Source organism: Mustela erminea, chromosome 8 (assembly GCF_009829155.1).
Source record: "Mustela erminea isolate mMusErm1 chromosome 8, mMusErm1.Pri, whole genome shotgun sequence".
NCBI classification, from domain to species: Eukaryota; Metazoa; Chordata; class Mammalia; order Carnivora; family Mustelidae; genus Mustela; species Mustela erminea.
In genome coordinates, this window is record NC_045621.1 from 29,122,799 (window position 1) to 29,148,800 (window position 26,002).

The 26,002-nt window shown below is 58.6% G+C and overlaps 1 protein-coding gene across 1 annotated transcript; it reads left to right on the forward strand.

The window, feature by feature from the left end:
- The first annotated feature begins 1,699 nt into the window (after positions 1 to 1,699).
- On the forward strand, positions 1,700 to 25,953 carry ASIC4 (acid sensing ion channel subunit family member 4). Its single transcript, XM_032354925.1, is given in 11 exon segments — positions 1,700 to 3,744; positions 3,747 to 4,370; positions 18,918 to 19,062; positions 19,160 to 19,287; positions 19,474 to 19,636; positions 20,311 to 20,367; positions 22,516 to 22,669; positions 24,231 to 24,322; positions 24,410 to 24,489; positions 24,830 to 24,934; positions 25,121 to 25,953. Coding segments are annotated over 11 exon segments (2,022 nt in total). The 5' UTR covers positions 1,700 to 3,384; the 3' UTR covers positions 25,235 to 25,953.
- The last annotated feature ends 49 nt before the right edge of the window (positions 25,954 to 26,002 follow it).

The following is a 26,002-nucleotide window of genomic DNA, read 5'->3' on the forward strand; positions in this document are numbered from 1 at the left end:
CGTTTGTCACCGCTGCTCGCTCACCAGCCAGGCCTGGCCCAGTCCCGGCCTCCGCCCCCCCATCCTTGTCCCTTCCCGCCCACGTCTGTCCCACACTAGCTCATCCCTTGGTCCGCACCAGAGCCAGGGTTGGGATAGGTGTCTGGGCTGGGAAGGGTGGCCAGGAGGTGCCGTCCATCGTCTGGGAGCAGAGGAGGCTGGGACTCTCTCTAGGAGAATGCTAAGAGTTTGGGAATCGTGTCATTTATGAGTGGGCCACCCAGGAAAGGGGGCTGGGGTCCACCCAAGGTGAGAAGGGACAAATACAGACAGTGGGGGGCGGGGAATCTGCAGAGGTGGGGGGAGGGGAAGTCCCGAAAGCTCAGGTGCGGTAAGGACCTTGGAGGCTCCCTTTGGAACCCCCAAGCTGGATCACGGGAGGTCTTTAGTTCTGCCTTTGAGGCCTCTTGCCCAAGTAAAACCGTACCTTCTCAGGTTCTCTGGCAGAACCTTCCTGCCCTGTCACCTCTTCCACTCTTCTGCCCCCCATTCCCGTGCTGTCTGCCTTGTCCGGCTGTACAGATGCCACTCTAATCTCTCTGCCTAACGGTCCCTCCACAGCCATCAGGAAGCCTCGTTCACCCTCTGGGGGATGGGAGTGGGTGGAGAATTGCACCAGGAATGGGGACAATTGAAGAGCTGAGGAAGCCTGGCCCTGCAGCCCCCCTCACCCCTGTGTCTCCTGTGCCCCACACCCACTCCCAGCTGAGCTCCAGATGGACCCTCCCCCTCTGCTCCCATCCAGCACAGGTCCTGGTCAACCACACTTGGGCACCCCCCCCATGCTCACTGCAGGGGTGCAGCTGGTCCCAGGAGGGTAGTGGGGGGAAGCCAGGAGGGGATGGGGGAGTTTGGGCACAGGGCGGGGGATGGGGGTGGGGAAGAAGCTGGGCCGGGCCCCAGGGACCAGCTGGGCAATGAGCCGGGGAAGCAGCCGGGAGGCTAAATGAGGGAGATTATCACCCAACTGCAGCCGGGCAGAGAGGGAGGCAAGCAGGGAACTGGGGAGAGGGAGGGGGAAAAAGGACGGGGGGGGGGGCCAGAGGGGAAGGGGTACAGGGGAAAGGGGGGCAGAGGAGACAGAAGAGACCAGAGGGGGAGGCACAAGATGAGCGGAGGGGATGTGGGAGGGGGCTCCCACCAAGCATAAACAGATTCCTAGGGGTCTGGAAGACTGAGTGATGGGGACCTGGGGACAATTGGAGACAGATGGCTGTGGGGTAGGGGTGAGGGGTGAATGCAGTGAACTGCTCGCTGCTCCACTTCCGCATGGCCTGAAACTCCCCCTCTCCACCCACTCCCCAATTTCATTCCTTCAGAGGCTTCCTGCCTTGCCCTCTGGAGGAAAGAGGGTGTAATGTGCGCTGATGATGGAGGCCAGTATGTTAGGGGAGTATGACCCTGTGATCCTAATAGATAGCAGGGTAATTTAGGAACATGCATTGAGTCCAGGGTAGTGAGGACTGGGGAGAGCTTGGGGGGCAGCTCCCCACTTTCTTGGCAGAGCCCCAGACTGAAGTAACCTTAAAAAAGCAATTAAATCACCTTTTAAAAAAAAAACCCAGTAAAGAAAAATCAATACTAGGAGAAAGGGGGAGAGGCTGGGGGAGGAGGAGGTGGGGTGGAAGCACTAGAAGGGTCTGGGAGGCTAGCGGGGAGGGCAGAGCATGGCAGGGGGCTTCCTGGGCAGGGGGCACTGTCTGTGGTCACTCAGGCTCTGACTGCTAACTCAGCAGCTGCTTCCTGTGCCTTCCCCACTTTCCCCTCTGGGATGCTGCCAGAAGTAGCCCTGACCCCAGGGGTCTCCTCTTCCTGGCTGGGGGAGCCGGCTTGGGGGAAGCCTAGCCGCAGCACCCCCCACACCCGCAAGTTACTTTGAAGAGAGGCTGGGGACCACCCCAGCAGGGTGCCAAGCATGGCCGGGGCTCCGGGTTGGTGGGCTCCATGCTGGGGTGACCGGTGACTGATGAGGCCTGACCTGGCCTCGTAGACAGAGTGGGCACTGAGTCCCTGCTCCCCAGGGTAGCCACCCCTCCTCGGGGTCCAGGCGGGGGCTGCGACTGGCAGGGCAGGCCTGACGCAGGGGAGGGGTGGCCTCTGGGCAACGTGTGGACCTGGGGCTCTAATCCCCAGCAGCTGCCGTTTCCCTCAGATCGATTCCCTTCTCACTTTTTTTTCAGCTGCTGGTTCCGCGGCTCGGATCGATGGAGCCGCCTCCCCCGCCCCTCCGAGCTTCCTCTCCCTGCTGCTCATTAGCGCCCCGATTAATCAGCGCCCCCCTTTCGTCTAGGGACAAGGGCTTCCTCTCCCCCCGTGAGGGCGCACGTTCTCACCTGGGCCCCCCAGAACACCAGCGGCTCACTGTGACCACCCCGCCCCAGGAGCACCAAGGCATTTCCTCCTGGGCTGCCAACAGGGGCCCCACCCCTGCCTGTGATAACAACCCACGTGCCTGCTTCCCCTCCGCAAACCCACAGCCACGCCAGGGCTCCCTCCACCCTACGGTGCCCTCCACCCTCCGCTTCTGCTTCTGGGATAGGACTCTCTCCTGGTCAAGCCCACACATTTCTCCCCGCTCCCAAATCCGCATCTGGGCTCTTCCCCTCTCTCCATTCCACACCCTCTCCTCCACCCATCAGAACTCTTCTCTGCTCCCTGGCCCATTCACCCTCCCCTCCGCTCCCCGCCAGCCTGGCCTGGCAAGAGATTTGGGATGTTTGGATTAGCCCAGTGGCCAAAGATGTGCAAGTCAGCCAGGGCGTCCCTCTGCCCCAGACCCACGAGTGACTGAGTTTGGGGGGATGGTAGGGGGCGGCCAGAGCCCCGGGGCAGGCAGGGGTATGGTGGGTGTTGAAGTTGGGAGCAAAGCTCCAGGGAAGCCAAGAATCTTGGTGGAGTCACTGTTGCCCTTTTCTGTCTTGCCTGCTCTTCTCTGCCCTCCCCTCCCTCATTCAAACAAGTGGCTCTCCCAAGGAGTTTCTGGAAGCTGCTGTGAGTGGGGTAGTGGGGGCAGGTGGTGGCTGGGCGCTGGAGTCAGGAGTCAGGGAAGTGGGGGATGGAGTTGGCTGACCCTCCCCGGGGGCGTGGTCCCGAGAGAAGTGGCAGAATGAGGGAGGACTCTGGGTGCAGATGCCTCCCCTGGGTGGCCTGGCAGTGGGGCTGTCTGGGGACCCCATGAGTGCCTAGGCTGTAGCGAGAGTTTGGGGGGCAGCCCAATGAGATCTAGGGCAGGGGCTGGTGATCCTTGTCCTGGGCCAGTGGTGGGGGCTGCCCCCCGCCCCTGGCCTGGCTCCTGCAGCCAGTGGCGCCGGTGAAACGCTGTTGACATGTCCTGAATTATTAAGCATGGGGTGGGCTCCGGAGCACATGCTGAGCGGAGCGGCTGGGGCTGCGCGGCGTGGCGGAGCAGCGCTCACTCCCTCGCTCGCTCGCTCGCTCGCAGGGACACACGCAGGGGCTGACAGCTGTGCTGGTGCTGATAAGGGAAGCCACAAGGAGACGATCGAGGAGAGAGACAAGCAGCGGCAGAGGCAGCAGCAGCACAGGCAGCACCAGGGCTGCGGAGCTGCTGGGAGTGGGAGTGACTCCCCCACCTCAGGCCCCCACCCTGTCCCTGTCCTCCTCCCGCTTGCCCTGAGTTTAGAAGAGCAGCCGCTGCCACCACCGCCACTCCGGAGGGCACCGGGGGCTGCCAGCCAGGGAGGGACAGGGGCAGGGAGGCTCCGGCCAGTCCCAGCAGCCGGGGACAGATGCCGATCGAGATTGTGTGCAAAATCAAATTCGCAGAGGAGGATGCGAAACCCAAGGAGAAGGAGGCAGGGGATGAGCAAAGCCTCCTGGGGGCAGCACAGGGGGCAGCAGCCCCCCGGGACCTGGCCACCTTTGCCAGCACCAGCACTCTGCACGGGCTGGGCCGGGCCTGTGGCCCAGGCCCCCACGGACTACGCAGAAGCCTGTGGGCACTGGCCCTACTCACCTCACTGGCCGCTTTCCTGTACCAGGCTGCCGGCCTGGCGCGGGGCTACCTGACCCGGCCTCACCTGGTGGCCATGGATCCTGCCGCGCCAGCCCCAACAGCGGGCTTCCCGGCCGTCACCCTCTGTAACATCAACCGCTTCCGGCACTCGGCCCTCAGCGATGCCGACATCTTCCACCTGGCCAACCTGACGGGGCTGCCCCCCAAGGACCGGGATGGGCACCGTGCTGCCGGCCTGCGCTACCCGGAGCCCGACATGGTAGACATCCTCAACCGCACCGGCCACCAGCTTGCAGACATGCTCAAGAGCTGCAACTTCAGTGGGCATCACTGTTCCGCCAGCAACTTCTCCGTGGTAAGTCCTGCTGGCGGGCCGCCTGGCCTGGGGTGGCCAGAGCTGGCAGGGAGCAGGGGTGGGGGGCAGGGAGGGCCCTGGGGTATCCTCACTGGGGCTTCCCTTCCTTTCACCACCAGCAGCTGGCCTCATGTCTTCCCCAAGCCCGGTGTTTCCCTCTGGCTTCCCGGGCCACGAAGCAGGGGACGCTCCTATGGGCTTACCCTGGTGCTGCTGCTGCTCCTCTCCGCCACTCTGCTGCTGCTGCAGTGCCCAGGTCTGGGGGCTGGGGGTGGGGGGCGGGGTGGTACCTGGAGTGGGCCCAGGAGCCCGGAAACCAGGCAGCTTGCGGGCGAGGGATGCCCTGTGCCGAGGCTGGAGCAACTGACCCCCACTTGTCTGTTGTTCCCTTTTGCTTCTGTGGCTACTGGATTCTTCTCCCCACTGGACGAGGGTGATGGGTAGAGGGTGTCTGGGGGGCTCCAGCAAGAGAGGGACTCAGGACTGCCTCCTGGGGAGCTGGCCCGACCGGCAGGCTGGAAGCAAAGATCTTGATCTTCCCGTACACTGGGTACCAGTGTCTCTTCTCGGTCTCTGTGTCTCTCATACACACCCCCTTTCACAGACTCTCTCACACATCCCTCTTTCATGCTGCCCCTCCAGCTTCTCCCGCTTTCCCTCCCTCCGTTTCCTGGGTCTTGCTGTTCCCTTGCCCGGCTCTGGCTCTTACACTGAGAATCACTCATTCACTCTTGTGTGCCTGGTTCACCCTCGCTGCAACCCAGCACACACACACACACACACGCGCACGCGCGCACAGACACACAGACACACACACAGACACACACACACACACACACACACATAGCCCTGCTGCTGGGGACAGTTTCCTGCACTGCCTGTCTTGTACTCAGGGTCCGTGTCACGACACTCACGTGCACACCTGCACACCCACACACCGAGAGCTCATCTCCATGCCCCCATCTCAGTGCTCACTTAGCTGAGGACGGGGCCACACAGTGGATGCCATCCCCCTCCTGATGCCCCCCCACCCCTCATCTATCTCAATCCCTGCTCCCCGTGTGGGGACTGCTGGTGCCATCTCACATGGGTGTGAACACAGACACACACTCTCACTGGCATTGAAGTGTCCGCTCGGGCTCCCCTACCATAGTCAGCTGTGAGCATTGGGGGTGTGTCTCACGTGCTGTCTGTGTGTCTGTCCACCAGTGCTCCATTCACCCAGGATCACGGGGGTATCCCTCATCCCTGGTGCTTGTGCTGCCTGTCCCCAGTCCCCAGTTGGCTCCCAGCATTGTGTACATATACGTGGCAGCAACACGGTACCCACTCCAGCCAACCTCTAGTGGCCCGCCCCACAGATGGGAGCTGGAGTGGGGGGCTCACCTTCCTCCTGCCCAGCGGCCCCCTGCCCAGGTTCCCATTCACTCACCACCTCAGCATCAGCGGGAAACATGCCCCTAGTAGGCCTCCTAAGGCTCCTTGTACCGCCACCCATTCCTCAGCCTCTGGGTGATCCTGCCATGGGATGTGGGGAGAGTTGGGTAGAAATGGAAGAAGGGACAGGAAGGAGGGACACTGCTGGGTCGGGGTGGGGGGGCCTGGGCTTTTGTGCGGATACACGCCCCTCTTCTAGGGAAAAAAAAAAAAATCACTACTCCTAAGCTCAGGACTGCAGGAGTCCCCAAGGAGGAGGTGAGGTGTTAAGAGTGTGCATGTGGCCTTTGGGGTCCCTGGGCCCCTCTGTCTGACATCCTCACCCCTCAGAGTTGGGGGGGGCAGGCAGAGCCCAGTCTCAAGCAGGTGCTGTGGGGGCAGAAATCAATGGGAGCTTTGTGTCCCTAAGCAGGAGGTTGCATCTCAGGCCCTGGTTGGGGATAGAAAGGAAAGGGGAAGTGTGTCGAAACCTTAGTGGGAAGGAGGGGAGAAGAGAAGAGGGAGAGATGGGGAAGTGGGAAGTAAGGTAAGAGAAGCAGGGATTTCCTGCCCCGCTCTAGGAAAGGGAGAGGTTCCTGGTTATGGGAACAGGGTCTCTGGGAATCCAGAGGTGGGCGGATGAGAAGGATGGACGTCCCCACAGGCCTTTTCATATGCTGGACTGCAGAAAGGAGGGTGAGGAGGGTGGGAGAAGTTTGTTGGTCTCAGCTCAGGGGTTGCAGCATATCCTAGAGGAGCAGAGGGACAAAGCAAGCACTGGGGGGGACAGGAATTCCCCTTTTGATCCTGCTTTCTGTGTCCCCCACCCAGTCTAGACCCCATACCCTTCTACCCACACCCCATCCCCCATTTGCTGAGTGTAACTCTCCCTTGGACCTGGCCTTCTGGAGTTGAGTCTGCTGCAAATACAGTGGGGTCTGAGATTATTGGCTGGGATGGCCAGCCATGACCCCTGGCCACGGGCGAGATGGGGGTGTATTGTGGGGCAAGATGGGAGAAGGGGTAAGAGAGGAAGACATAGGACCTCTACAGAGGACAGGAGGTCCACAACAGACCCTGTGGTGAGAACATGGAACTCAGACTGGGGATCAATGCTAGGGAGATGGGTATGGGGACCAGGTGTCGAGGATCCTGCCCAGAGCACGGGTAGCGAGATGGTCAGTGACAGTGACAGGCTTTGGGTAAGGGGCTGCAATGTGTTTTCTGTTGCTTTCTCTGTTTCCTCCTTCCCACTCCCCACTCTGCTGTGACCTTTCCTCCGGAATCCAAGTTAATAAATGTCACATTTTCCAGCCTATTTTTACTTCGGGTAACGTGCCCTCCCCCAGTCCCCTAAGCTACTGCTCCCGGCTTCTCTTACCACTGCAACTGCTTTCACCCCCACGCTCCCTGGTACCCCCTCACTGACTTCCAGTCACTCACCCAGTCAACATGGAGCACTGCGTACCCACTCCGTGCCTGCTAGGTAGCGTGGGGGGAGAGCAAAGAAGGGAAGCCCCGGCCCCAGTCCCTGTCCTCAAGCAGCCTACACTCTCCAGAGGGATGAGGGATGCTCAGAAGCTTAACCAACCATGCAAGAGTTAACCAGCCATGCAGGCAGTGCATGAGGTGCCAGGATTAATTGCCAAAAGAGGGACATGAAGAGTAAGAGCCTGAGTTCAGAGAGGCGGGGGGTGGGGCTCTCTGGGCTGAAGAGGACTAGAAAGGTTCAAGGCATGAGGCAGGTCTGGGAGGTCTGGAGAGAAGGGCAGAGAGCGGGGAGAAGCTCTAGGCTTCACCCATGCTCCCCTCCACCTAGTTCACCCCATCCCTTCTCCTCCTCCCCTCCCCCTCCTTACTCAGGCTCATCCCCACCCACCCACACCCACCTAGCCTCCTGCTCTCACCACCTATATGTTCTCTCCCTTCCTCCCGATTCCCACCACCATCTGCTCCCCCCCACCCTGGTGCTCCAAGCCCTATCCATACTTTCCCCATTGCGGCTTGCTCTCAGCCTGCCCACTTACTAGAAGGCAGAAATCACTCTTTTTCCCTAGGCTTCTTTAGCTGTAAAATGCAAGGGTGGCTCTAAAATTCAGCATCGCCTCTAAGCTGGGGAGTGTGGTGGGGCAGTCAAGTGTGCGGTTTCCCAAGCCATACCGGCTGGATTCGAACTTCGGCTCTCCCCGTGAAGCAGTGTGGCCTTGGAGAACTCAAAAAGCCTCCATGAGCTACAGTTTCTATATTCAATAAATACAATAGTAGGACCTAAAAAATTTGAACCCCCCCCCCACCACTACTGCAGCCTTGCCAGCATTGCCCTGTGGCCCAGCCCTCAGGGCATGTGCACACATGTGTGTGCACACACACTCTCCAGATCAGTGCTCTCCCACCGGACATCTCGGGCATGGTGGAAGGGGTCTATATCTGCACTGTCCAGCAGGGTAGTCACGGGCCACACTGGCTGCGGGGCATCTGACAGGGGATCAGTGTGACAGGAAAAAGGAATGGTCAGTTCAAACAGTCGCATGTGGCTAGGGCCAACCGTATGGGACAGCGTAGTTCTCGATGGTCCAAGGAATGAGGCTCAGACTACCTCAATGGGCAGGGCTAGGACTTCCAGCTGGGGTCCAAGGATGGGAGGCGGTGGCTGTGGGCTCTGGTTGGAAGTGCCACCATCTCCGATCTGGGCTGAGGTTAGGGTCTGTGTCTGGGGACATCGGGGTGTCTGGAAACACCACATGAGCAGACAGACCTTTCTTCCCAGGTGTGGGACATGACCTTGGTCTTTTCTCTTCCATTCTAGTGTCTGGAAAATGGAAGCATGGGGGACATGGAGAATCCTTGAGGAGGCAGAGGTAGAATCTGGCCCCTCTCTGCAGGGTTGTCAGGGGTCCAGGCAGTGCCTGGGCGGGCAGATGACCAGGGACCCGTGGGCCTCCATCCCCTCTTGGCTCCCAGACTTCCCTCCCCCTCCCAGCCCTCCCTCCCCACTCGCTGGTGACTGCCGTGACTATTAATCACTCGCCCTGTTCTCTTCCTCTCTACTAATCAGGCACAATTAGACAAGGCCTCTTCCAGCTGGGCAGTCCCCCTCCCTGCCCTCCTCCCTTCGCTCCCAGCCCCACCCAGCTGCCAGCCAGGACAGCTGAGACAGAGGGAGAAGCAAGCAGGGAGGCCCTCTAGCACTCCCTGCCCGCCCCCAGATCCTCGGCAGTCCCCTGCCGCCCATCCCAGCTGCCTCCTGAGCCTGTCCCTGTCCCTGGCGTGGTCAGAACAGTACTGATCATCTCTGTCCTGCCTCCTTGGTTGTGGGAGGGCTACCCCCAAGAACATGCCAACTCCAAACCGTTGTTCCTGGCCCCAGAGGGGCTGAGGGCTGCCCCTCATCCCCCCCTTGACTCAAGAAGGGATGGGCTTCCCATTGGGGTTGGTCCGGGCAGGCAAGCTGACCTCTTATCCTCACCCTCTGTCCAGCTCTCTGTCCCCTCGGGCCCCGTACTCCCCTGAGGCATGAATGTTGAGAACATTTAGTTCAACATCTAGTTCAGGGTTAGTCCTGCCTTCGGGGAGCCAGGCAGGTCAGGTCGTGGAGGGCACACAGCAGGTACGGTGGGGCCTGAACAAAACTGAAGATCACTTATCCCTGAGGGGAGCAGCTGCTCCTCAGCCCCAGCTAACCAGAGCCCTCGGTCAGGGATGGATGCCCAGGGGTTGTGTGTGTGTGTGTGTCTGTGTGTGCTGGGGGGGGGCATCCAGGGAAGCCCAAGTCTTGATAATTTTAATAAAAATGTTCCTGATTTAAAAAATACTCCAAGGGCTATCTACAGCTCCTGAATTTCAGAACCCAGTATGCTCTCCCCACCTCCTGCCCGGTGCCGGCTGCCACCCTCAGACCCTCCTGGAGGGGGCGCTCTCAGCCCTGCCGCTTCCCGTTGGCCAGTGGTGTGGGTGACCCGGAGATCTGAGTGGTGTGGCCCGGCATCCAAGGGCAGGGGCTGTTACTGCTACAGAGGACTGGTCTGCAAGGGCAGCGGGGAGGGCCATGAGGGATGTGCTCCACCCAGCCCCACTCAGCAGCCCTGTGGCCTCTTCATTAATCAGGAATCAGCCCCGAGCTGGGCTCATTATCAGCTCAGCTTCTTGTGGCACTGCCGGAAGATGCTGATTAGCATTTGAAGAAATGGCCCCTGTATCGCCCTCCTGTCCTCCCTCTTTCTCCCCTACCCGTGCTCCTTCCTAGACCCCCACCCCTACCCTTTTGCTTCCCCGGACCTGCTCCCTCTTGTGGCTGGCAGCAGGGCTGCCTCCGCAGGGCGGGCTTGTGGGGGCAGAAAGGATCTGGGATGGGAGGCGGGGAGGCAGGAGCATCCCAGAGAGCACTAGGGCTGGGGAGCTTCGAGACTGCTCGGGCTGAGGCCCCTGAGTCAGTGGGTCCCCCTGGACAGGAGAAAATGCGGGGTGGAGAGAGGGTGGCCCGGAAGAGATGGACAGGCACCCTGGAGGAGGGGATGAGGCTTCCTGGGGCTGGTGAGTTAGTGTTTCCCCGGTCTTCCAGGCTCTCTCGGCAGTGCTTCCTCCTTATAGCAGCTGGCAGAGGGGGTAGGGACGGCCAGAGCCGTGGACAGGAGACCGGAGGGTTAGGGTCTTGGAGCCATCCAGAGGAATGGGGGTGGGAAGGCAGGAGGAGAACAGAGACCCGGAGGGTGGAGACAAGAAGGTTCAGAGTGCTGTGTTTCCAGAAAGAGGGTAGGGGGGTGGAGGAGGAGTGTCTGCACTTCTTCTCCTGGCTCCCAAGCAGGGGGCCGGCAGCGCCGGAAAGCCAACCTACCCCCCAAATGTTCACCATGCCCTTGGGACACCCGTTTGGTATTGGAGGGGGAGCAGTTCCAGAGTCAGGCATCGGCTGCTGCAGGCGAGGCAGCAGCGAGAGAGTTCAGAGAGGAGCCACGGGATGATTAAGGGGAAATGGAGGATTGATTTAGGAGGAAAGATTAAAGGAGCTAAATCCGTGGCGCTTGGCTCAGCGGTGACTAAGCGTGGACAGGATAATAGCTTACAAATGTGTGAAAGGTGTAAATACCAAGTGGGGGGAGGGGAGGCGGCTCGGCGGGCCAGGGGACTGGGGCGGGGGTTGGTCAGGCCCCTAGGGGGACTGGAGACCCCTGGGCGACTGCGCATTAGGGCTGGCCCCTCTCCAGGGGTGGTGCGGGGGCGGAGGGCACCGGGTGTTGGGAAGCCCCAGGTTCCAAACAGGGGTTCCCCTTCTGGGGCACAGCTCCGCGAGCCTGGTGCTGACCTCCACGTCCCACTCCCGCCCCGCGTAGGATCTGAGGTCGCGGGTTCATATCCCATCAGCTTCAGTGGGCGCCCCTCGAGCCCAGGGCCTCTACGGCTGCTCCCGAAACCGCCAGCTGCCCCCGCAGAGCCGCCTCTTCGGGCCCCCGCCCCGCCGTCCGGGCTCGCGCCCCCTCGGCCCTCCCCGGGCGCGGCGGGCGGCGGGAGGCAGTGTCTCCCTCCGCGGTGGAAGCCTCTGGCGCCGCTGTGTGCGGAGGTCACTTTGCTGAGGAGCCGGGAGCCGGGGGAATGCAAATGAGGCAAACCCAGGGAGGAGAGCCGAGGCGCCCGGAGGAGACGGGAGGGAGGGCGCTCGGGCGCGGTGATGGATGCCTGCCCCGCGGGAGGGAGGAGGGAGCAGCAGGGAGCGCGCGGCGCTGGGTGCGGCCCCCCGGGTGCGGGTGGGCCGGGCCGGGCCGGGCTGCCTGGGAGCGTGTGCGGGGGGGTGGGGGAGCACACCTACCAACCCACCGCTGCCCCCGCCACCGCCTGGGTCTTGGCCCGGGAACTCCCGCCCGGCAGTGGGTGTGTGCTCGCTCCACTGTGTCAACACAACTCTAACGAATAACTTTGCATCGAGGGGCGGCAATGTCAGGGAAGGGCTTCGTTACGAATTAAAAACATTCCCGTCTGGGAAAATGACTTTCTGGGGTTTAAGGCCTAAGTTGTCGCTACTTGGGAGCAGGTTTGCCTATTTACCTGCGTGCTGGAGGCCGCGCGCTCTCCTCTCCCGTGGAAACGCGACGCGCGCCTGGAATTCTCGCATTCTGCTGCGGGCCCCCAAGCTCTCCCCGCTCCTGGCCCGACCTCAGCCGGGAGTCACGCGGCCTAGGCCGTCCGCTCCTTCCCTTCCACCACCGCTCACACATTTACATTTGAACAAACACTGCCCGGATTTCCTCCCGGGCTGGGAGCGGGAGCGCAGCAACCTTGAGGAGGAAGTCGCTGGGCAAAGCCCCGGGGTGGCTGTGGGGGTGTGCTAGGGGAGCCGGCTAGGCCTCCTTGGCGGGGTGGGGAGGTGTGGGGGGTGTCGTTCTCCTCGTCTCCGCCGTGTGGCACGATCTGAAGCCCTTCATGTGGGGGTGAGTGGGCTTGCTCGGAGAAGATTGCCTCTCCAACTTAACTCCAGCTCTTGTCCTACTGTCAGAGGACTTGTACCGATCCCCTCTGCGCCCCCCACCTCGCCCCATCACAGCAATAATCACAGCTAGTAATGATCTGCCTATACCTGCGGTTGTCCGGTCTGTCTTGTTCCCCACCGCTGTTCACCTGCCTCTTAGTGTAGGCGGCTCAATAAACACGTTTTGAATAAATGAATCCCTCTGCATTCAGACAGCAAAGGCCCTCAGGGCGGAGACCGTCTGTTTGGTTCTCTGAACCATCCCCAGCGCCACGCATGGTGCGACACAGTGCCCAGGCTCAGCCAATAGTGCTGGACACGTGGATGTTGTGTGAACACCTGCCATGTCCAGAGCACAGAGGTGTGTATCATCACACATGAGTAGGAGCGCAGCCTCGGGCTCCAGATGGCCTGGCACCTGCTGAGCTGTGGAAGGGGACCCTGCCAGGTCCCTTACCCTCTTTGGGCCTCTATTATCTTGTCTATAAAATGGGGATAAGTGACCTCTGTAGATGGTTTCTGTGGGGAGTAAGGAGCTAATTTATATAAGGGCCATGCTTGGCATAGAGTAAGCCCTAAATAAATGTTAGCCATTGCTATTATTTATGTAGATTATCTCTTTCCTTGGGATACCTCTGAAGGGTGCCTATTATTATTCCCATTTTACAGGTGAGAAATGGAGGATCAGAGAGGTTAAATGACTGAACCCGAAGGCCACAGACAGTGAAGGCGCGGCCCAGATGTGAACCAGGGTGAACAACAGACCTGTTGACTTGAGTGCAGCTTCCCAGCTCGTAGGGGAGCCATATCTCAGCACTGGGGGAGAGGGGGTTTCCTGCTCTGACAGATTGCTGAGAGAGCCTTTACCAAGGCGCAGGGTGCCCTAAGAATGGGACCACTGGGAATCCAAGATCAAAATGCTGCACCAATGTCGAGTATACATCAATATTAGAAAGAAAGAGAGAAAAGCTGCACCATTTGGCAAGAAGCTCCATTCACAAATCTCCACCCCACGCCACCGCCCGTTGCCTTCCTTGAACACCCCACCACGCATCACTCTGAACTTATCTCTCATCCTCACGACTAACTTTAGGAGGAGAAATTACCACTTCCCTTTAACAGATGAGCAACCCTAGGCTCAGGGAGATTAAATCATGCACCCGCTACCCAAGAGGGTTTGTCTGAGGCTGGTGGCAGAGCCAGGATTTGAACCCTGTTCTGTGGGACTTGAAAATCTGAGCTCCTTTCCCCAAGCTAAGAAGCTATGTTATGTGTGTCCATCGCCAGTACCACCTCCAGTGGTTTATCTCTGCCCTGGGTTATTGGTCTCCACCACACCATTCTTGCTGTTGCTGAGGCCTCAGGCAAGAATTTCTAGTCGCCCCCCCCACCCCTGCCCAGAAAAGAATTTCTAGTCCCACTTGACAGATGGGTCCAGAGAGGCCAATCACTTTACTAGTCGAGGTTACACGGGCTGTCTGTGGCAGGGAGCTGAGGCTGGCACCAGGGCCTACTGACTCCCTGGGGGGGGTCAGAGAAGAGTGTTGGGGGAGAGGGACTGGACTCTGGCTCTGAATTTGCGCTGTCTTCCTCACATAATCACAGAATCACATGTGTCTTTGGACTAGGCTTCTGTTTTGGCCTTTATAGGCCCAGTATAGACACTCCACGCATCTTGAGTTGGTGTTTTCTTCCTACCCCATGAGGATAGAGAAGCAAGAGGCTTTGAACTTGAACACGGGAGCTGTTCAGGAGTAGTTCAACCTGCCGTGCTAGTCACCTTCGTCCAGGACCAGAGAAGAGGCACTGCCTTTGACAGCCTCCTGTGGACTCCAGAGTCCCGTAGGGTTAAGGGGAGTTCATTCCAGGGGGCTGCGAAAAGCCTGGGGCTGGACCACATCAGGGGAGGGCTAATGGAATGTGGGGGGATGAAGCTACTGTGGAAAAGTCAGGGGCGAGATGCCAGGGCCTTCGCAGAGGCAGAGCACCCAGAAGGCAGTGGAGATAAAAGTCCAGGCCGCAGATTAGCTCCAGGATTAGCCCTGTCTCGGCTGCTCTAGGCTGCTCTGGGCTGCTTCTTATCTCCCCCACAGCTCTGAGCCTTGGCCCTGCTAATTGCCTGTTAACCCCATGGGCTCCAGTGGGCTCCGTGGCTGCAGAGAGGATGAGGAATGGAGCGGGCGGGGGTGGGGCACATGCAAACCAGCCAGCCAAGGAGAGCTTTCTGGGGAAATGGGCTGCCGATAGATGGACCCCCGAGGGGCTGAGAGGAGCCACTGCTCAGAGTGGGGAGCTCTGGATGGCTTTCTCCCAAGCTCTGATGTTGTCTGGGGCAGACCTGGAGGAGAGGGCAGAGAGAAGGAGGGAAGCACACCTGGGCAGGGGTTCCTGGCTCGACAGGGGCAGTATCAGGCGGAGGAAAAGTCTAGTAGGAAGACAAGAGACAGAGACTGGATTCAGGCTAAGGATAAAGAGGATGCAGATGCAGAGGTCAAGGGGACAGAGAGGATGGGGGTGGGGGGCAGCCAGGCCAATGGGAGAGGAAGACAGGCTAGGGTGACAAGCTGACAGAGGCCGGATGCATCATTTCTCAGATGCTGAGGACGGCCAGGAGAAGAGAGAAAGGCCTTGAGATACACACCAACATCAGGGGACAGAGACTAGGGAGGCAAAACCAGGCCAGAGCCTAGGCCAAGAAAGGGTAAAGTGCTCTGAGAGGGACAGGCAGAGGGCTGGCCAGAAAAAGATCACGGAGGAGTTCAAGAGTCCACACGGAGCACAGACAGATTCCTATCCAGAAGCTGTTCAGCCTGGGTCCAGAAGGTGGACCTGGAAGCTAAGGCAGAGAGCGAGATTGGGGGAGGATAGACCAAAGGAAGAGGTGGGGGTCTGAGATGGGGATGGGTGGGTCTTTTGGAGACAGACCCTCAGCACACAAAGGCACATGGTGGCCCAGCCCCTGTCGCTCTCTGTGGCTGGACCCTGGACTCTCCTGTCCACATAGCCTGCTCCTGGGCCAGTCCATGGGGAAGAGAGCAGCGGCCAGCCTAGAGGACCTCGAGGCAGAGCTGCCGTGCCGTCTCCATGGAAGAGACCATGGGCTGTGCTGCCGCCAGAGTGCTGCCACTTAGGGGCTGGCGACTCCACCCGCCGCTGCCTGCCTGGCCCGGGGACCGTCTCCGGGGCAACGCTCTGCTCTGCCCAGCAGTCAGGCCTGACCTGGGCGGTGCAGGTGGCCCCGCCAATCTGGCCTGTCTGTTCCCTGCTGTGTATATCCTTCGGACCCAGAGCTCTTCCTCCCTAGGCCATGGCTGCTCTGCACCACCACCTCAAGGGTGGGGTGGGGGGCAGGAACCCCCCGCCCCCACAATGTCACTGTAGTCCAAATCTTCCTGGTCACCTCTGCCCTGCACGGGGCTGGGCTCCAGGTCACGCAGCATGCGTCTGTGCGAACATGTTGGGGGTACTAGGAAGGGAGGCTGCCCAGCCCCACCCAGGGTCAGGAGCCTGCCGGAACCATGGATTCCCAGAATACCTGCCCGGTGTTTATAAGCACTCACTCTGCTTGGGTGCTTTGGCGATGGGCTCGGCTGGGTTTGAATCTCTGTTGTCATTTACTTGCTGTCTGCTCTTAGCCAAGTAATTTTCCTTTTCTGAGCTTCCTCACCATTAAATGGAGGCAACAATCGCATGTTTTCTGGAAGGCTCAAAGGAGAAAATAAATAAAAAACACAATAGCGCCTTTGGAAGGGCTCACCTGGCACTCCTTCCCTCCACCACATGCCTCCTTCTACAAGTTGTGCTGGGCTCTTTGCAAGCCAAGATGGTAAGCGCCCGCAGGGAGGCCATAGTCCCATGGGTTGGGCCAAGCTGTGGAGAGACCATGATGGTTCCTGGCGGTCAGGGAGAGTGGAGGTAGTACTCCCCAGGTGGGGTAGGTGGAGGTAGGCGGCAGCTCACTAACCCTGTCCCCCACAAAGCCCATGCCGTATTGAGCCTCTCAACTAGAGCACACACTCACAACTGGCTGCTTTGGCAAGGGATTCCAGCGTCTTCTTGGCCTTCAGTAGGAAGAGGGTGGTGCTTTGAGATTTGAGGCTTATACTTATGTATTTGCCCCATATTGCAAATACATATGCAAATGCATTTGCAAGAATTCAGGAATCTTGCACCCTGAGATGGGGCTTCGGGGTTCTCCTCCCTCCAGTGACAGGTCAGAGCGCAGTTCTAAAGCAAAGTAGTCTTACTGGACTCTCACCTGTTCATTTAGGCCCTTTCTACTTGAAGTGTGGTCCATGGACCCACCCAGAGGTGGTTAGAAATGTGGAATCCCACACATTACTGAATCAGAATCTGTATTTTAGCAAGGTCCCCTGGTGCTTTGTGCACACATTAAAGTTTGAAAAGCAGTGATCTCGGAGACCTTTGGTAAATCAGCCCGCCTCTCTGAGCCTGCATTTCTTCAGCTGTGGGATCTGGGGTGGTTGTGAGGATCCCATGGGAAAGAGCATGTGAAGCCTTCTAGCTTTGCTGCCTGGGCACAGCAAATACTCGGGGACTTTGAGTGGTGCCTCCTCCTGCCCCAGCACAGAGTGGACAGGGTTGATCCAGACGGGGCCAAGGAAGGGAACCCAGAATCAGGTGAGGGGGCAGAGCAGGTGGGGCGGAACAGAAGAGGAACTGAGAGGCAGCCGATCTGTAGAACAGAGTGAGGAAGGTGTACAGGAGTGGAGTGCAAGGAAAGGAGGAAGAGGGGAAAGGGGGACAGATGGGTGTGGAGTCACACTCCTGCTGTTTTTCTGCTGGGCAGGGCTGAGAAGGAGCTGGGGCCTGGCTGGGCAGGAGGGCAGCTGCCAGCAATGGGTTCTAGGAACAGCTCAAGTCCTGCATCCAGATGAATTCCACCTCTCCCACCAACTAGGTGACTACTAGTGTGACCTTGAGCAAGTCACATCACCTCTCTGAGTAGTCCTTTCCTGGTCTATAAGCAACAAGTTAATTACACCTATCCAGGGCACCTGGGTGGCTCAGTGGGTTAAAGCCTCTGCCTTTGACTCAAGTCATGATCTCAGGGTCCTGGGATTGAGCCCTGCATCTGGCTCTTTGTTCAGCAGGGAGCCTGCTTCCTCCTCTCTCTCTGCCTGCCTCTCTGCCTTGCCTACTTGTGATCTCTGTCTGTGAAATAAATAAATAAATAAATCTTTAAAAAAAAAAAAATTATACCTATCCACACTAGAGCTGCTGAGTTCCTGAAATGGGGTGGGGGTGGGTGTTGACGCTGCCATGTTTTGTAAATTGCACGGTGCTTGTTATGCACCCATTTTTGTTTGAGGACCAAGAGACAGGGTGTTTGGGTGACAGAAGAACAGTGTGAGAGGGGTGTGAGAGGAGAGCATCCACCAGGTAATTGATTAATCTAAGGAGCATGGGACACTTAACCCTGCTCCCCAGCAAGGATGCCCCAGGCCCCCAGTTCTCAGAGATCTTCCCTCCCGATGCCCCCAACCCAGCCCCTCTCTCTTCTATACCGTCTCTCTGAAGCTAGGCATTTAGGATATCTTTTCCCAACACCGCCCTTCCTTTTCTCCCAGCTTTCACCAGGGCGAAATGTTCCCAAGGAGAGGGGAGAGGGAGCGCGAGAGTGATTGAGTGCACTGACCCCTTGCCCCCAGGGAAGGTGCTGCCTGTGATGGGTTTGACCCAGGGGCTCGTCTCTGTGGGGTGAGCATGGCTGCGGGGAACTTGCCTCGCCTCTCCTTTGACCACGCCCCCCCCACTCCCCGCCCCAGCTGCTCCCCAACGCTCCATCGTAGTCAGGGCTGGCGGGGCCACAGCTTCCATCTCCGGGGCGCCAGCGCCATCTGGTGTCCATGCTGGGGGAACTCTCCGTACGGGGAAAGGGAGCTTTGTTGCGCGCGCCGGTAACTGCTTCTAAGCATCCCTTTGCTAGGCACTGGGCCAGGACTGGGGACACCAGACAAGCTCATTGCTCCTGTGCGGCATAAACCTCAGTGGAGGGAGAGATGGACACTGGAAAAGGAGACAAACAGATACACAAGATCATCTCAGGTCTTGTTAAGGACTTAGCAAACCGATGAACACCTTGATGAATGGAGGGTGTCACTTAATACACAGTGTATGTGGTAATATGGGCATGGGTCTGAAGAGGGGACACGTAAGCAGAGTCTTTTAAGTCTCTTTTAAGACAGCTAAGCTGACCACGGGGCCAGATGGGAGACAGCGGTGAAAGGGGGTGGGGCACAAGACGGAAAGAAAGTGGTTGGATTCTAAATAGGTTCCAGAAGTAGAATCACCTGGGGTACATGCTGGATGGAATGCAGGGGTGAGAGAGAGGGAGAGGGAAGTGTCAGGGATTCTGATTTGAGAAATGGGATAGACGGTGGGGCCTTTAATTGGGGAGGGCACAGGGTTTGGGAAGATAGCAAGAGTTCTGTTATTGGTAGGTTATGCTGGAGAAGCCGCTTAATCATCTAAGAGAAGATGTCACTAGCAAAGATAGCACTTGGGGAAGAGGCTGGGCCGCAGAATGGTTGCTGTTGGACGGTGGTGTCCAGGCAGGTGTAGTGGCCCTTTCACAGCACAGGGAACCTTGAGCTTCAGGAATTGTCTTAGCGCCTCCATTCATCTCCTCTCCTCCTCCCTCTCACCCACAGGTCTATACTCGCTACGGGAAGTGTTATACCTTCAACGCTGATCCACAGAATTCACTGCCCAGTCGGGCAGGGGGCATGGGCAGTGGCCTGGAGATCATGTTGGACATCCAGCAGGAGGAATACCTGCCCATCTGGAGAGAGACAAGTATGCAGGGAAAGGGACGGGGGCCACTTTGGGGGCACTCAGAGAGATGCCCTCTGGCTGGGATGGGTTTCCAAAGGTCCCCATCTCCACTGTGCAGATGAGACATCATTCGAGGCTGGCATCCGGGTGCAGATCCATAGCCAAGAGGAGCCCCCCTACATCCACCAGTTGGGCTTCGGTGTGTCCCCAGGCTTCCAGACCTTTGTGTCCTGCCAGGAACAGCGGGTGAGCACCTCCAGTTGGGCCCTGAGTTGGACGTCAGGCACTGTGGGGATGCCCACTGGCCCTGCTCTCCAAAAGCTCACTGCCCACCAGCAACCCCCCCACCCCAAGGACTTTGTTGGAGCTGTGGGCAATGGAGGGCTAGGTGGGACTCTGAGGCATGACCCCATGTGCACCCCACCCCTGCAGCTGACCTATCTGCCCCAGCCCTGGGGCAACTGCCGGGCGGAGAACGGGCTCCGGGAGCCCGAGCTTCAGGGCTACTCAGCCTACAGTGTGTCTGCCTGCCGGCTGCGCTGTGAAAAGGAGGCCGTGCTTCAGCGCTGCCACTGCCGGATGGTGCACATGCCAGGTGGGCACCCACCCCTCCCGCCAGCCCTCCAGGCCACCCCGCCATGCTCCAGAACCTCCCTGGGTGGAATGCTGCTCCTGTGCACCAGCACGTGCACTGCAGCATGCATGCCTGCCTGTACTCCTGTGAGCGCATGCATGTATGTTGGAGATTTTTTAAAAAGATCTATTTATTTATTTGAAAGAGAAAGTGCTGGGAGGAGGGGCAGAGGGAGAGAGAGAGAAGCAGACTTCCTGCCGAGCATGGAGCTGCACAGGGGCTCGATCTCATGACCCTGAAATGAGGAGCTGAGCTGAAATCAAGAGTCTGTCTGTAACAGACTGTGCCCCTCAGGTGCCCCTGTCTGGGATTTTACGTGTTTTCACATGTGTATCTGGGAATACACTCATGCGTGCTTGTGGCCGTGTTAATATGTATCTATGCATACATATGTTTATGGACAGAGTTGTGTGGGTGTGCTTGAACACACGCATACAGATGTGTGTGTGTGTATACATGTGCATGCAAGTGTGCATATGTTTGCATTTTAGGCATACACGCACAGGCACGTAGAAGCTCATGCATGTACAGGGATGTACAGACACTCGTGTTTGTGTGTGCATGCACATTTGGGAATGTGCTGGGGGAGAGGGGGTGGAACCGTAGACTCCAGGAATAATCTTCTCTCCTTTCAGGCAATGAGACCATCTGCCCGCCGAATATCTACATCGAGTGTGCCGACCACACACTGGGTCCGTGCTGCCTTCTCCCTTCCCCTGCCTCTCCATCATCCTCCTCTTCATCTCTGTCCACTGTTCTCCTCTCTGCCTTGGCTCCCCTCCTCCTAGTCTCTCCCGGGATGGTTCTTCCCAGGGTTGAGCCTTATCCCGTACTTCTAGGGGTTCTGAGGACTTTGCAGGTGTGGACACTTGGGTAAGTGGAGGCAGCAGGGTGAGGGGGTGCAGAAAACCAGGACTGGGAGTGAAGGGCTGGGCTTTCTGTTGTGGCTCAGCCAATGAGCTCACCTTCTCTGGGAAAGCGAAAGGATTCTCTCTGTGTCTGAGGAGAGATGCATGGCTAAGTATCAGTGTGGGTAAGGCAAACCGCATGGGTCCCTAGGTCTCACCTGGGCTGTGATTCTCTCATTCTCTCATCTGTCCATCCATTCCCTCTTCTGCAGACGTTCCCAGGCTGGTCTGGTGCTGGAGGTGAGAGTGGGAGCAAGAGGCTGTCCTTATGGAGCTTCCCGGCCTGCAGGGCTGTGGACCAGCACGATGGCCCGGTGCTAGTCCTTGCAGACAGGAAACTCAGGGGTGCTACAGGGTCCCTGGGTGGGGCACGTAGCTCTATCTGGGAAGGCAGGAGGATCCTGGGAGGAAGTGATGGATTAGCTGAGACTTGAAGGGTGTGGAAAAGTCAGCCTGGTGAAAAGCGGAGGCATGATCTAGGCCCTGGGGACAGTTCTGTGCTAGACATCTGTGGCCAGAGAGAGAGCTGGAGAGAATGTGCTTGGGGAGGCACAGAAAGGTCAGCACTGCTGGAGGGCAGAGAACACATGAGTAGGCAGCAAGAGGGGAGGGGACTCTGGGAAGCCCACAGTGGCTCGAGGCAAGGCAAGAGCACCCTCTGAAGTTAGCAAGGTGCTGATCAGCTGCAGAGAATGGAAGGCATGAGTAAGAGCAGAAGCAGGGCAAGTGGTCAGGAGGGCATTGCAGTCCTCCGGATGGTGGGGCCGTGGGGAGTGGATGGGCAGTGGAACCACATGGAGACTCTCTGTCCCGTATCCCAACTGCATCACAGCCAGAGGGGCAGCGGAAGGACAGTTAATGAAGGGGCAGATGTGGAAGTAGGGACTTGGGAACCACAGTGATGGTGAAACTCCACAGAACTAGCAACATCGGGCAGCCTCAACTTGTTCAAGCCTAAGGGGGGGAAAGGGAGGAACACCGCTGGGGCCCAGAGATCTGTGGCTGTTCCAGAGGACAGGAGCTAGGACCACAAGAGGGGGGAGTGGCCTCAGCTGACCCACAGCCTGGTGAAGACGAAGCCCTGGCATCTTTCCCCTCCTTCCCCTCTGCCCCTGCTGGGGTCTCTCCCCTTGGTTCAACCCAACCCAAAGCCAGAAGATGAGGGAGTCCAGCGGATGCATCAGGCAGAGAGCCCTGCCTCCTGGGCACAGAGAAAAGTGGAGGAGAGTGAAGAGTGAATCTGAAGAGGGGAACAGAAAATCCAGCATATTAAAAAAAGAAAGAAAGAAAGATTTATTTATTTATTTGAGGGAGAGAGAGAGCGTGAGAGACAGTGTGTGTGCTCCTGCACACAAGTGGGGGGAGGGGCAGAGGCGAAGAATCGTCAAGCAGACTCCCTGCGGAGCACAGACCCCCAGACCCATGAGATCATGACCTGAGCTGAAACCAAGAGTCAGATGCTTAACTGACTGAACCACCAAGATGCCCCCAAGAAAACCCAGCATATTAAACACAGCATTCGTCTTTCTGCCCGTCTGTCCATCCACTCATCGGTCAGCATAAGCAAAAGCAGGCATAGAATTCCATTCATCCAGCATCCTCTCCAAGCCCCGTGTGTGTCTGAGGCCTCGTGTGACTGATTAGCTCTGATGGAAGGGCTGTGTCCTCCGTCTGAGTCATGAGGACTTCTTGGTCCCAGGGGGCTGGGACACAGAAGGATAAGCCTGTAGGAGGGTGCTGGGGGTTTTTGCCTTCACCCGCTTTCTTAGGTAGTCTGAAGCTGGTCCAGGAAGGAGCCCCCAGAGAGTCTTCCCTAGGCAGTGCCAGGGTGGCCCGTAGAGGCCCTCCCTGTGGACGTGCCTTCTCCCGGCAGCTAGTGGGCCTCGGGGCCATGCGCCCTCCCCCACTGCAGCTGGTGCCTCTGTGTTGCAGACTCCTTGGGAGGGGGCTCCGAGGGCCCGTGTTTCTGCCCTACTCCCTGCAACCTGACTCGCTACGGGAAAGAAATCTCAATGGTCAGGATCCCCAACAGGGGCTCAGCCCGGTACCTGGCGAGGAAGTACAACCGCAATGAGACCTACATCCGGTATGTGTGCGCGTGCGTGTTGTGCATGCTTGCGCGCGTGCGTGCTGGAGGCACAGGCCCGGAGCGTGGTGCGCACTAGGAGTGGGCTGCGTCTTTCTTACTAAGGAGGCTTCTGCGCGGATGCTTCTCACAGTCCTTTTCCTCTAATTAATCCCTACCCATCCTCCAAGTCACATCCTGTGTCCCCACTGCCAAGGAGGTCCCCTTCTTTTTAAAATAAAGATTATTATTTATTTGAGAGAGAGTGTGTATGAGTACAGGGAAGGGGAGAGGGAGAGGGTGAAGCCAGCTCCAGGCTGAGCACAGAGCCTGACGTGGGGCTCCACTGCTGGACTCTGAGATCATGACCTGAGCCGAAGGCAGCCCTTAAACCGACTGAGCCACCCAGGCACCTCCAGGGAGGGCCCCCCCGCCGCTTTTTTTTAAAAAAAGATTTTATTTATTTGAGAGAGAGTGAGAGACCATGAGAGGGAAGGTCAGAGGTAGAAACAAGACTCCCCATGGAGCTGGGAGCCTGATGTGGGACTCCATCTCAGGACTCCAGGATCATGACCTGAGCTAAAGGTCGTCTCTTAACCAACTGAGCCACCCAGGAAGGCCCTTCTTGATCCAAATGCCTTTCCTCTGAGCTCCTCAACAGCCTGTACACCTCTCACTCTCTCTCTCTCGTTGCACCCACCTGTTGCTTTCCCACCCACTGCTGTGTCTTTCTCCCCCAGCAACCCGGGTGCCATTAAATGCACACTGAGGGAATGCTGCCCTAAGGGAGAGGGACCAGGTGGCCAGGCAGCAGAAGAGGACTCATTGAGCCTTGGGTCTGGTCCCCTGCAGCCAATCTGCAAATGCTGAGCATCCTATGGGTGCCCAGGCGCCACGGTGTGGGACCTGTGGGGACAGAGATGATTACACCACAAAGCTCCTGCCACAGTGTGTGTACCGCCACAGTGTACCCATGTGTGGTACCGACTGTCAGGCCTCTCCTGAGATTACCAGGCGGGGCAGATGATGAAGCTGGGGAAGGCATGAGCCCGGCCTCTGAGGACACTGGGTGTGTGAGAGGAGACGGGGGAAGCCTTCCGACTCGAGAAGTGTGGGATCGTATAGAGATGAGCCTGAGCGGTAGGAAGGCTGTGTGGAGACAAGCAGATAAGAAAGCAAGCTGACCAAGAAGGCACAGATCATGGGCAGTCTTGCAGGTCTGGAAAAAGAATTTGGGGGTGAACTGCCGGTCAATAGGGAGCCTGTGAAAGTTCCAGAGAGGTATTGCGAGGATGTGAAGTGAATGGTATTTACTGCTTGACAGCAGAAGGCAGAAGGGACTTCTTCAGGCCCAGGAGTTTTATTTTGCTCTCTCGGGCTCCTGGCTAACCCTCAGAATATGAAGCAGACAAGGATCTAGGACAATCTCCCCTCACAGCCTTTGGGAGTCTGAGGGTGGTTCTCGCCAGCTTCTTGGGGATAGGGGACCTCGGATCAGGATCTGCTGGACCTGGAATGTCCCTGCCAGCCGCCTCCTCAGGAAGACAGCCCCACAGGGACACTCTGCCTCCTGTCTCCACAGGGAGAACTTCCTGGTCCTTGATGTCTTTTTTGAAGCCCTGACCTCCGAGGCCATGGAGCAGCGAGCAGCCTATGGCCTGTCAGCCCTTCTGGGTGAGATGCTGCCCTGACCCAGTTCTGGTGGGATGGAGGTGGGGATCGGCCTGGCCAGTGCTTCTGACCTGCTCTCATGCTCCTCAGGAGATCTCGGGGGACAGATGGGCCTCTTCATTGGGGCCAGCATCCTCACACTACTGGAGATCCTGGACTACATCTATGAGGCAAGAGATGGGGGGCCTGGTAGGGACCCCCCCAGAGGGGGTATGGAGGGTGGGAGGAGGGGCTATGGAAGAAGCAAGGGGGCAGTACAGGCTTCCTGGTGCAGCTAGCCTGGCCATGAAGCCAAGCTTGAGGTTTTCGGCTAGGGTCTCCTGACCAGCTGGAAGGCAGGTGTGAGGGTGCTGAGGAGTTAGGAGAAAGGGATGGGCGGGGAGGATTAGGGAGTCCTCCTGGGGGTTTGCTGGGGCAGCAAGTCCTACAAAGTGGGCCTCGGTAAGGCCTGCCCTTCTCCTCTACCAAGTTTCCTGAGCCCACTGATGTCCCCCCACCCTGAACCCCAAGGTGTCCTGGGACCGACTGAAGCGGGTGTGGCGTCGTCCCAAGACCCCCCTGCGGACCTCCACCGGGGGCATCTCCACCCTGGGGCTGCAGGAGCTGAAGGAGCAGGTGAGGGTGAGCTCTGCTGAGCGCAGCCAGGGCTCTCTCCTAGGACTGAAGGCCTCGGCCACTTCTGACCTAGCCTGTCAGAGCTCGGCTGTAACCCCTGCCCCAGGGCACAAGGAAAGGCTGGCTGTGCGGGGCCCAGGGGTCTGGCTCGCATTCTCCATGTCTCATTCCCTCTTCATTTTGCAGAGTCCATGCCCAAGTCGGGGCCGTGCTGAAGGTGGGGGAGCCAGCGGCCTGCTCCCCAACCACCACCACCCTCCTGGCCCCCGAGGAGGCCTCTTTGAAGACTTTGCTTGCTAGGACGGTGCTGTCTAAAAAGACCCAGGGGTCTGGGAACCCTTCCAGGATCCCCAACAGTCTCCTCCCTCCTGGGACACAAGGCCTGGGGGCAGCCCGAGGGACGGGGGAGAGGGCAGAGGGCGGTCCTCACTGGGAGGGTGGGGATTCAGTTCAGGCTCTCACCAGCTCTGGCGCCAATTGCTTTGCACAAGGGTCTTTCCTGTCCACCCCGGCAACCCTCAGGCTGGTGCCCAGGGAGGGCTGGAGGGGAGGGAAGGAAGGGAGTAAGGGAGGTGGAGGAAGGGGCCCACCCTAGCAGGGATGGAACCCCCTGTACATTTGTATATATTTAGGGAGGACAGGGTGGGGGTGGGGGAACAGATGTAGAAAGTGGGTGGGCCTGTGGGGGTGGGTGATTCAGGGACAGCCAGAGTCCCAGCCCTAGAATGTCAGCAGGAGAAGGAGAACCCCGGGGACTCAGGAGTGCTGGACTGGTCCTACTTCCTTTCCCTCTTCAGGCCCAGCTCCCCTTTTGGCAGGGGGACTGGGAGGCCCAGCAGGCCTGGCCCAGCTCCCAATTCCCCCTGCCCCAACCTCACCTTCAGAGTCTCCTCCACAGGGAGCAGGCCACCCATTAGACCTTGGCTGAGCTTGGGGGTGGGGAAGGGAGCCTTCTCGATGGGCCTCTCTGCCTCTGGTCTGGTTTTATAAAGCGCTGATGAAACTGAGAATAAAGAGGCATAAAGAATTCTCTGTGTGCCTGTGTGACCAAGCTGGGGCAGGGCTGGG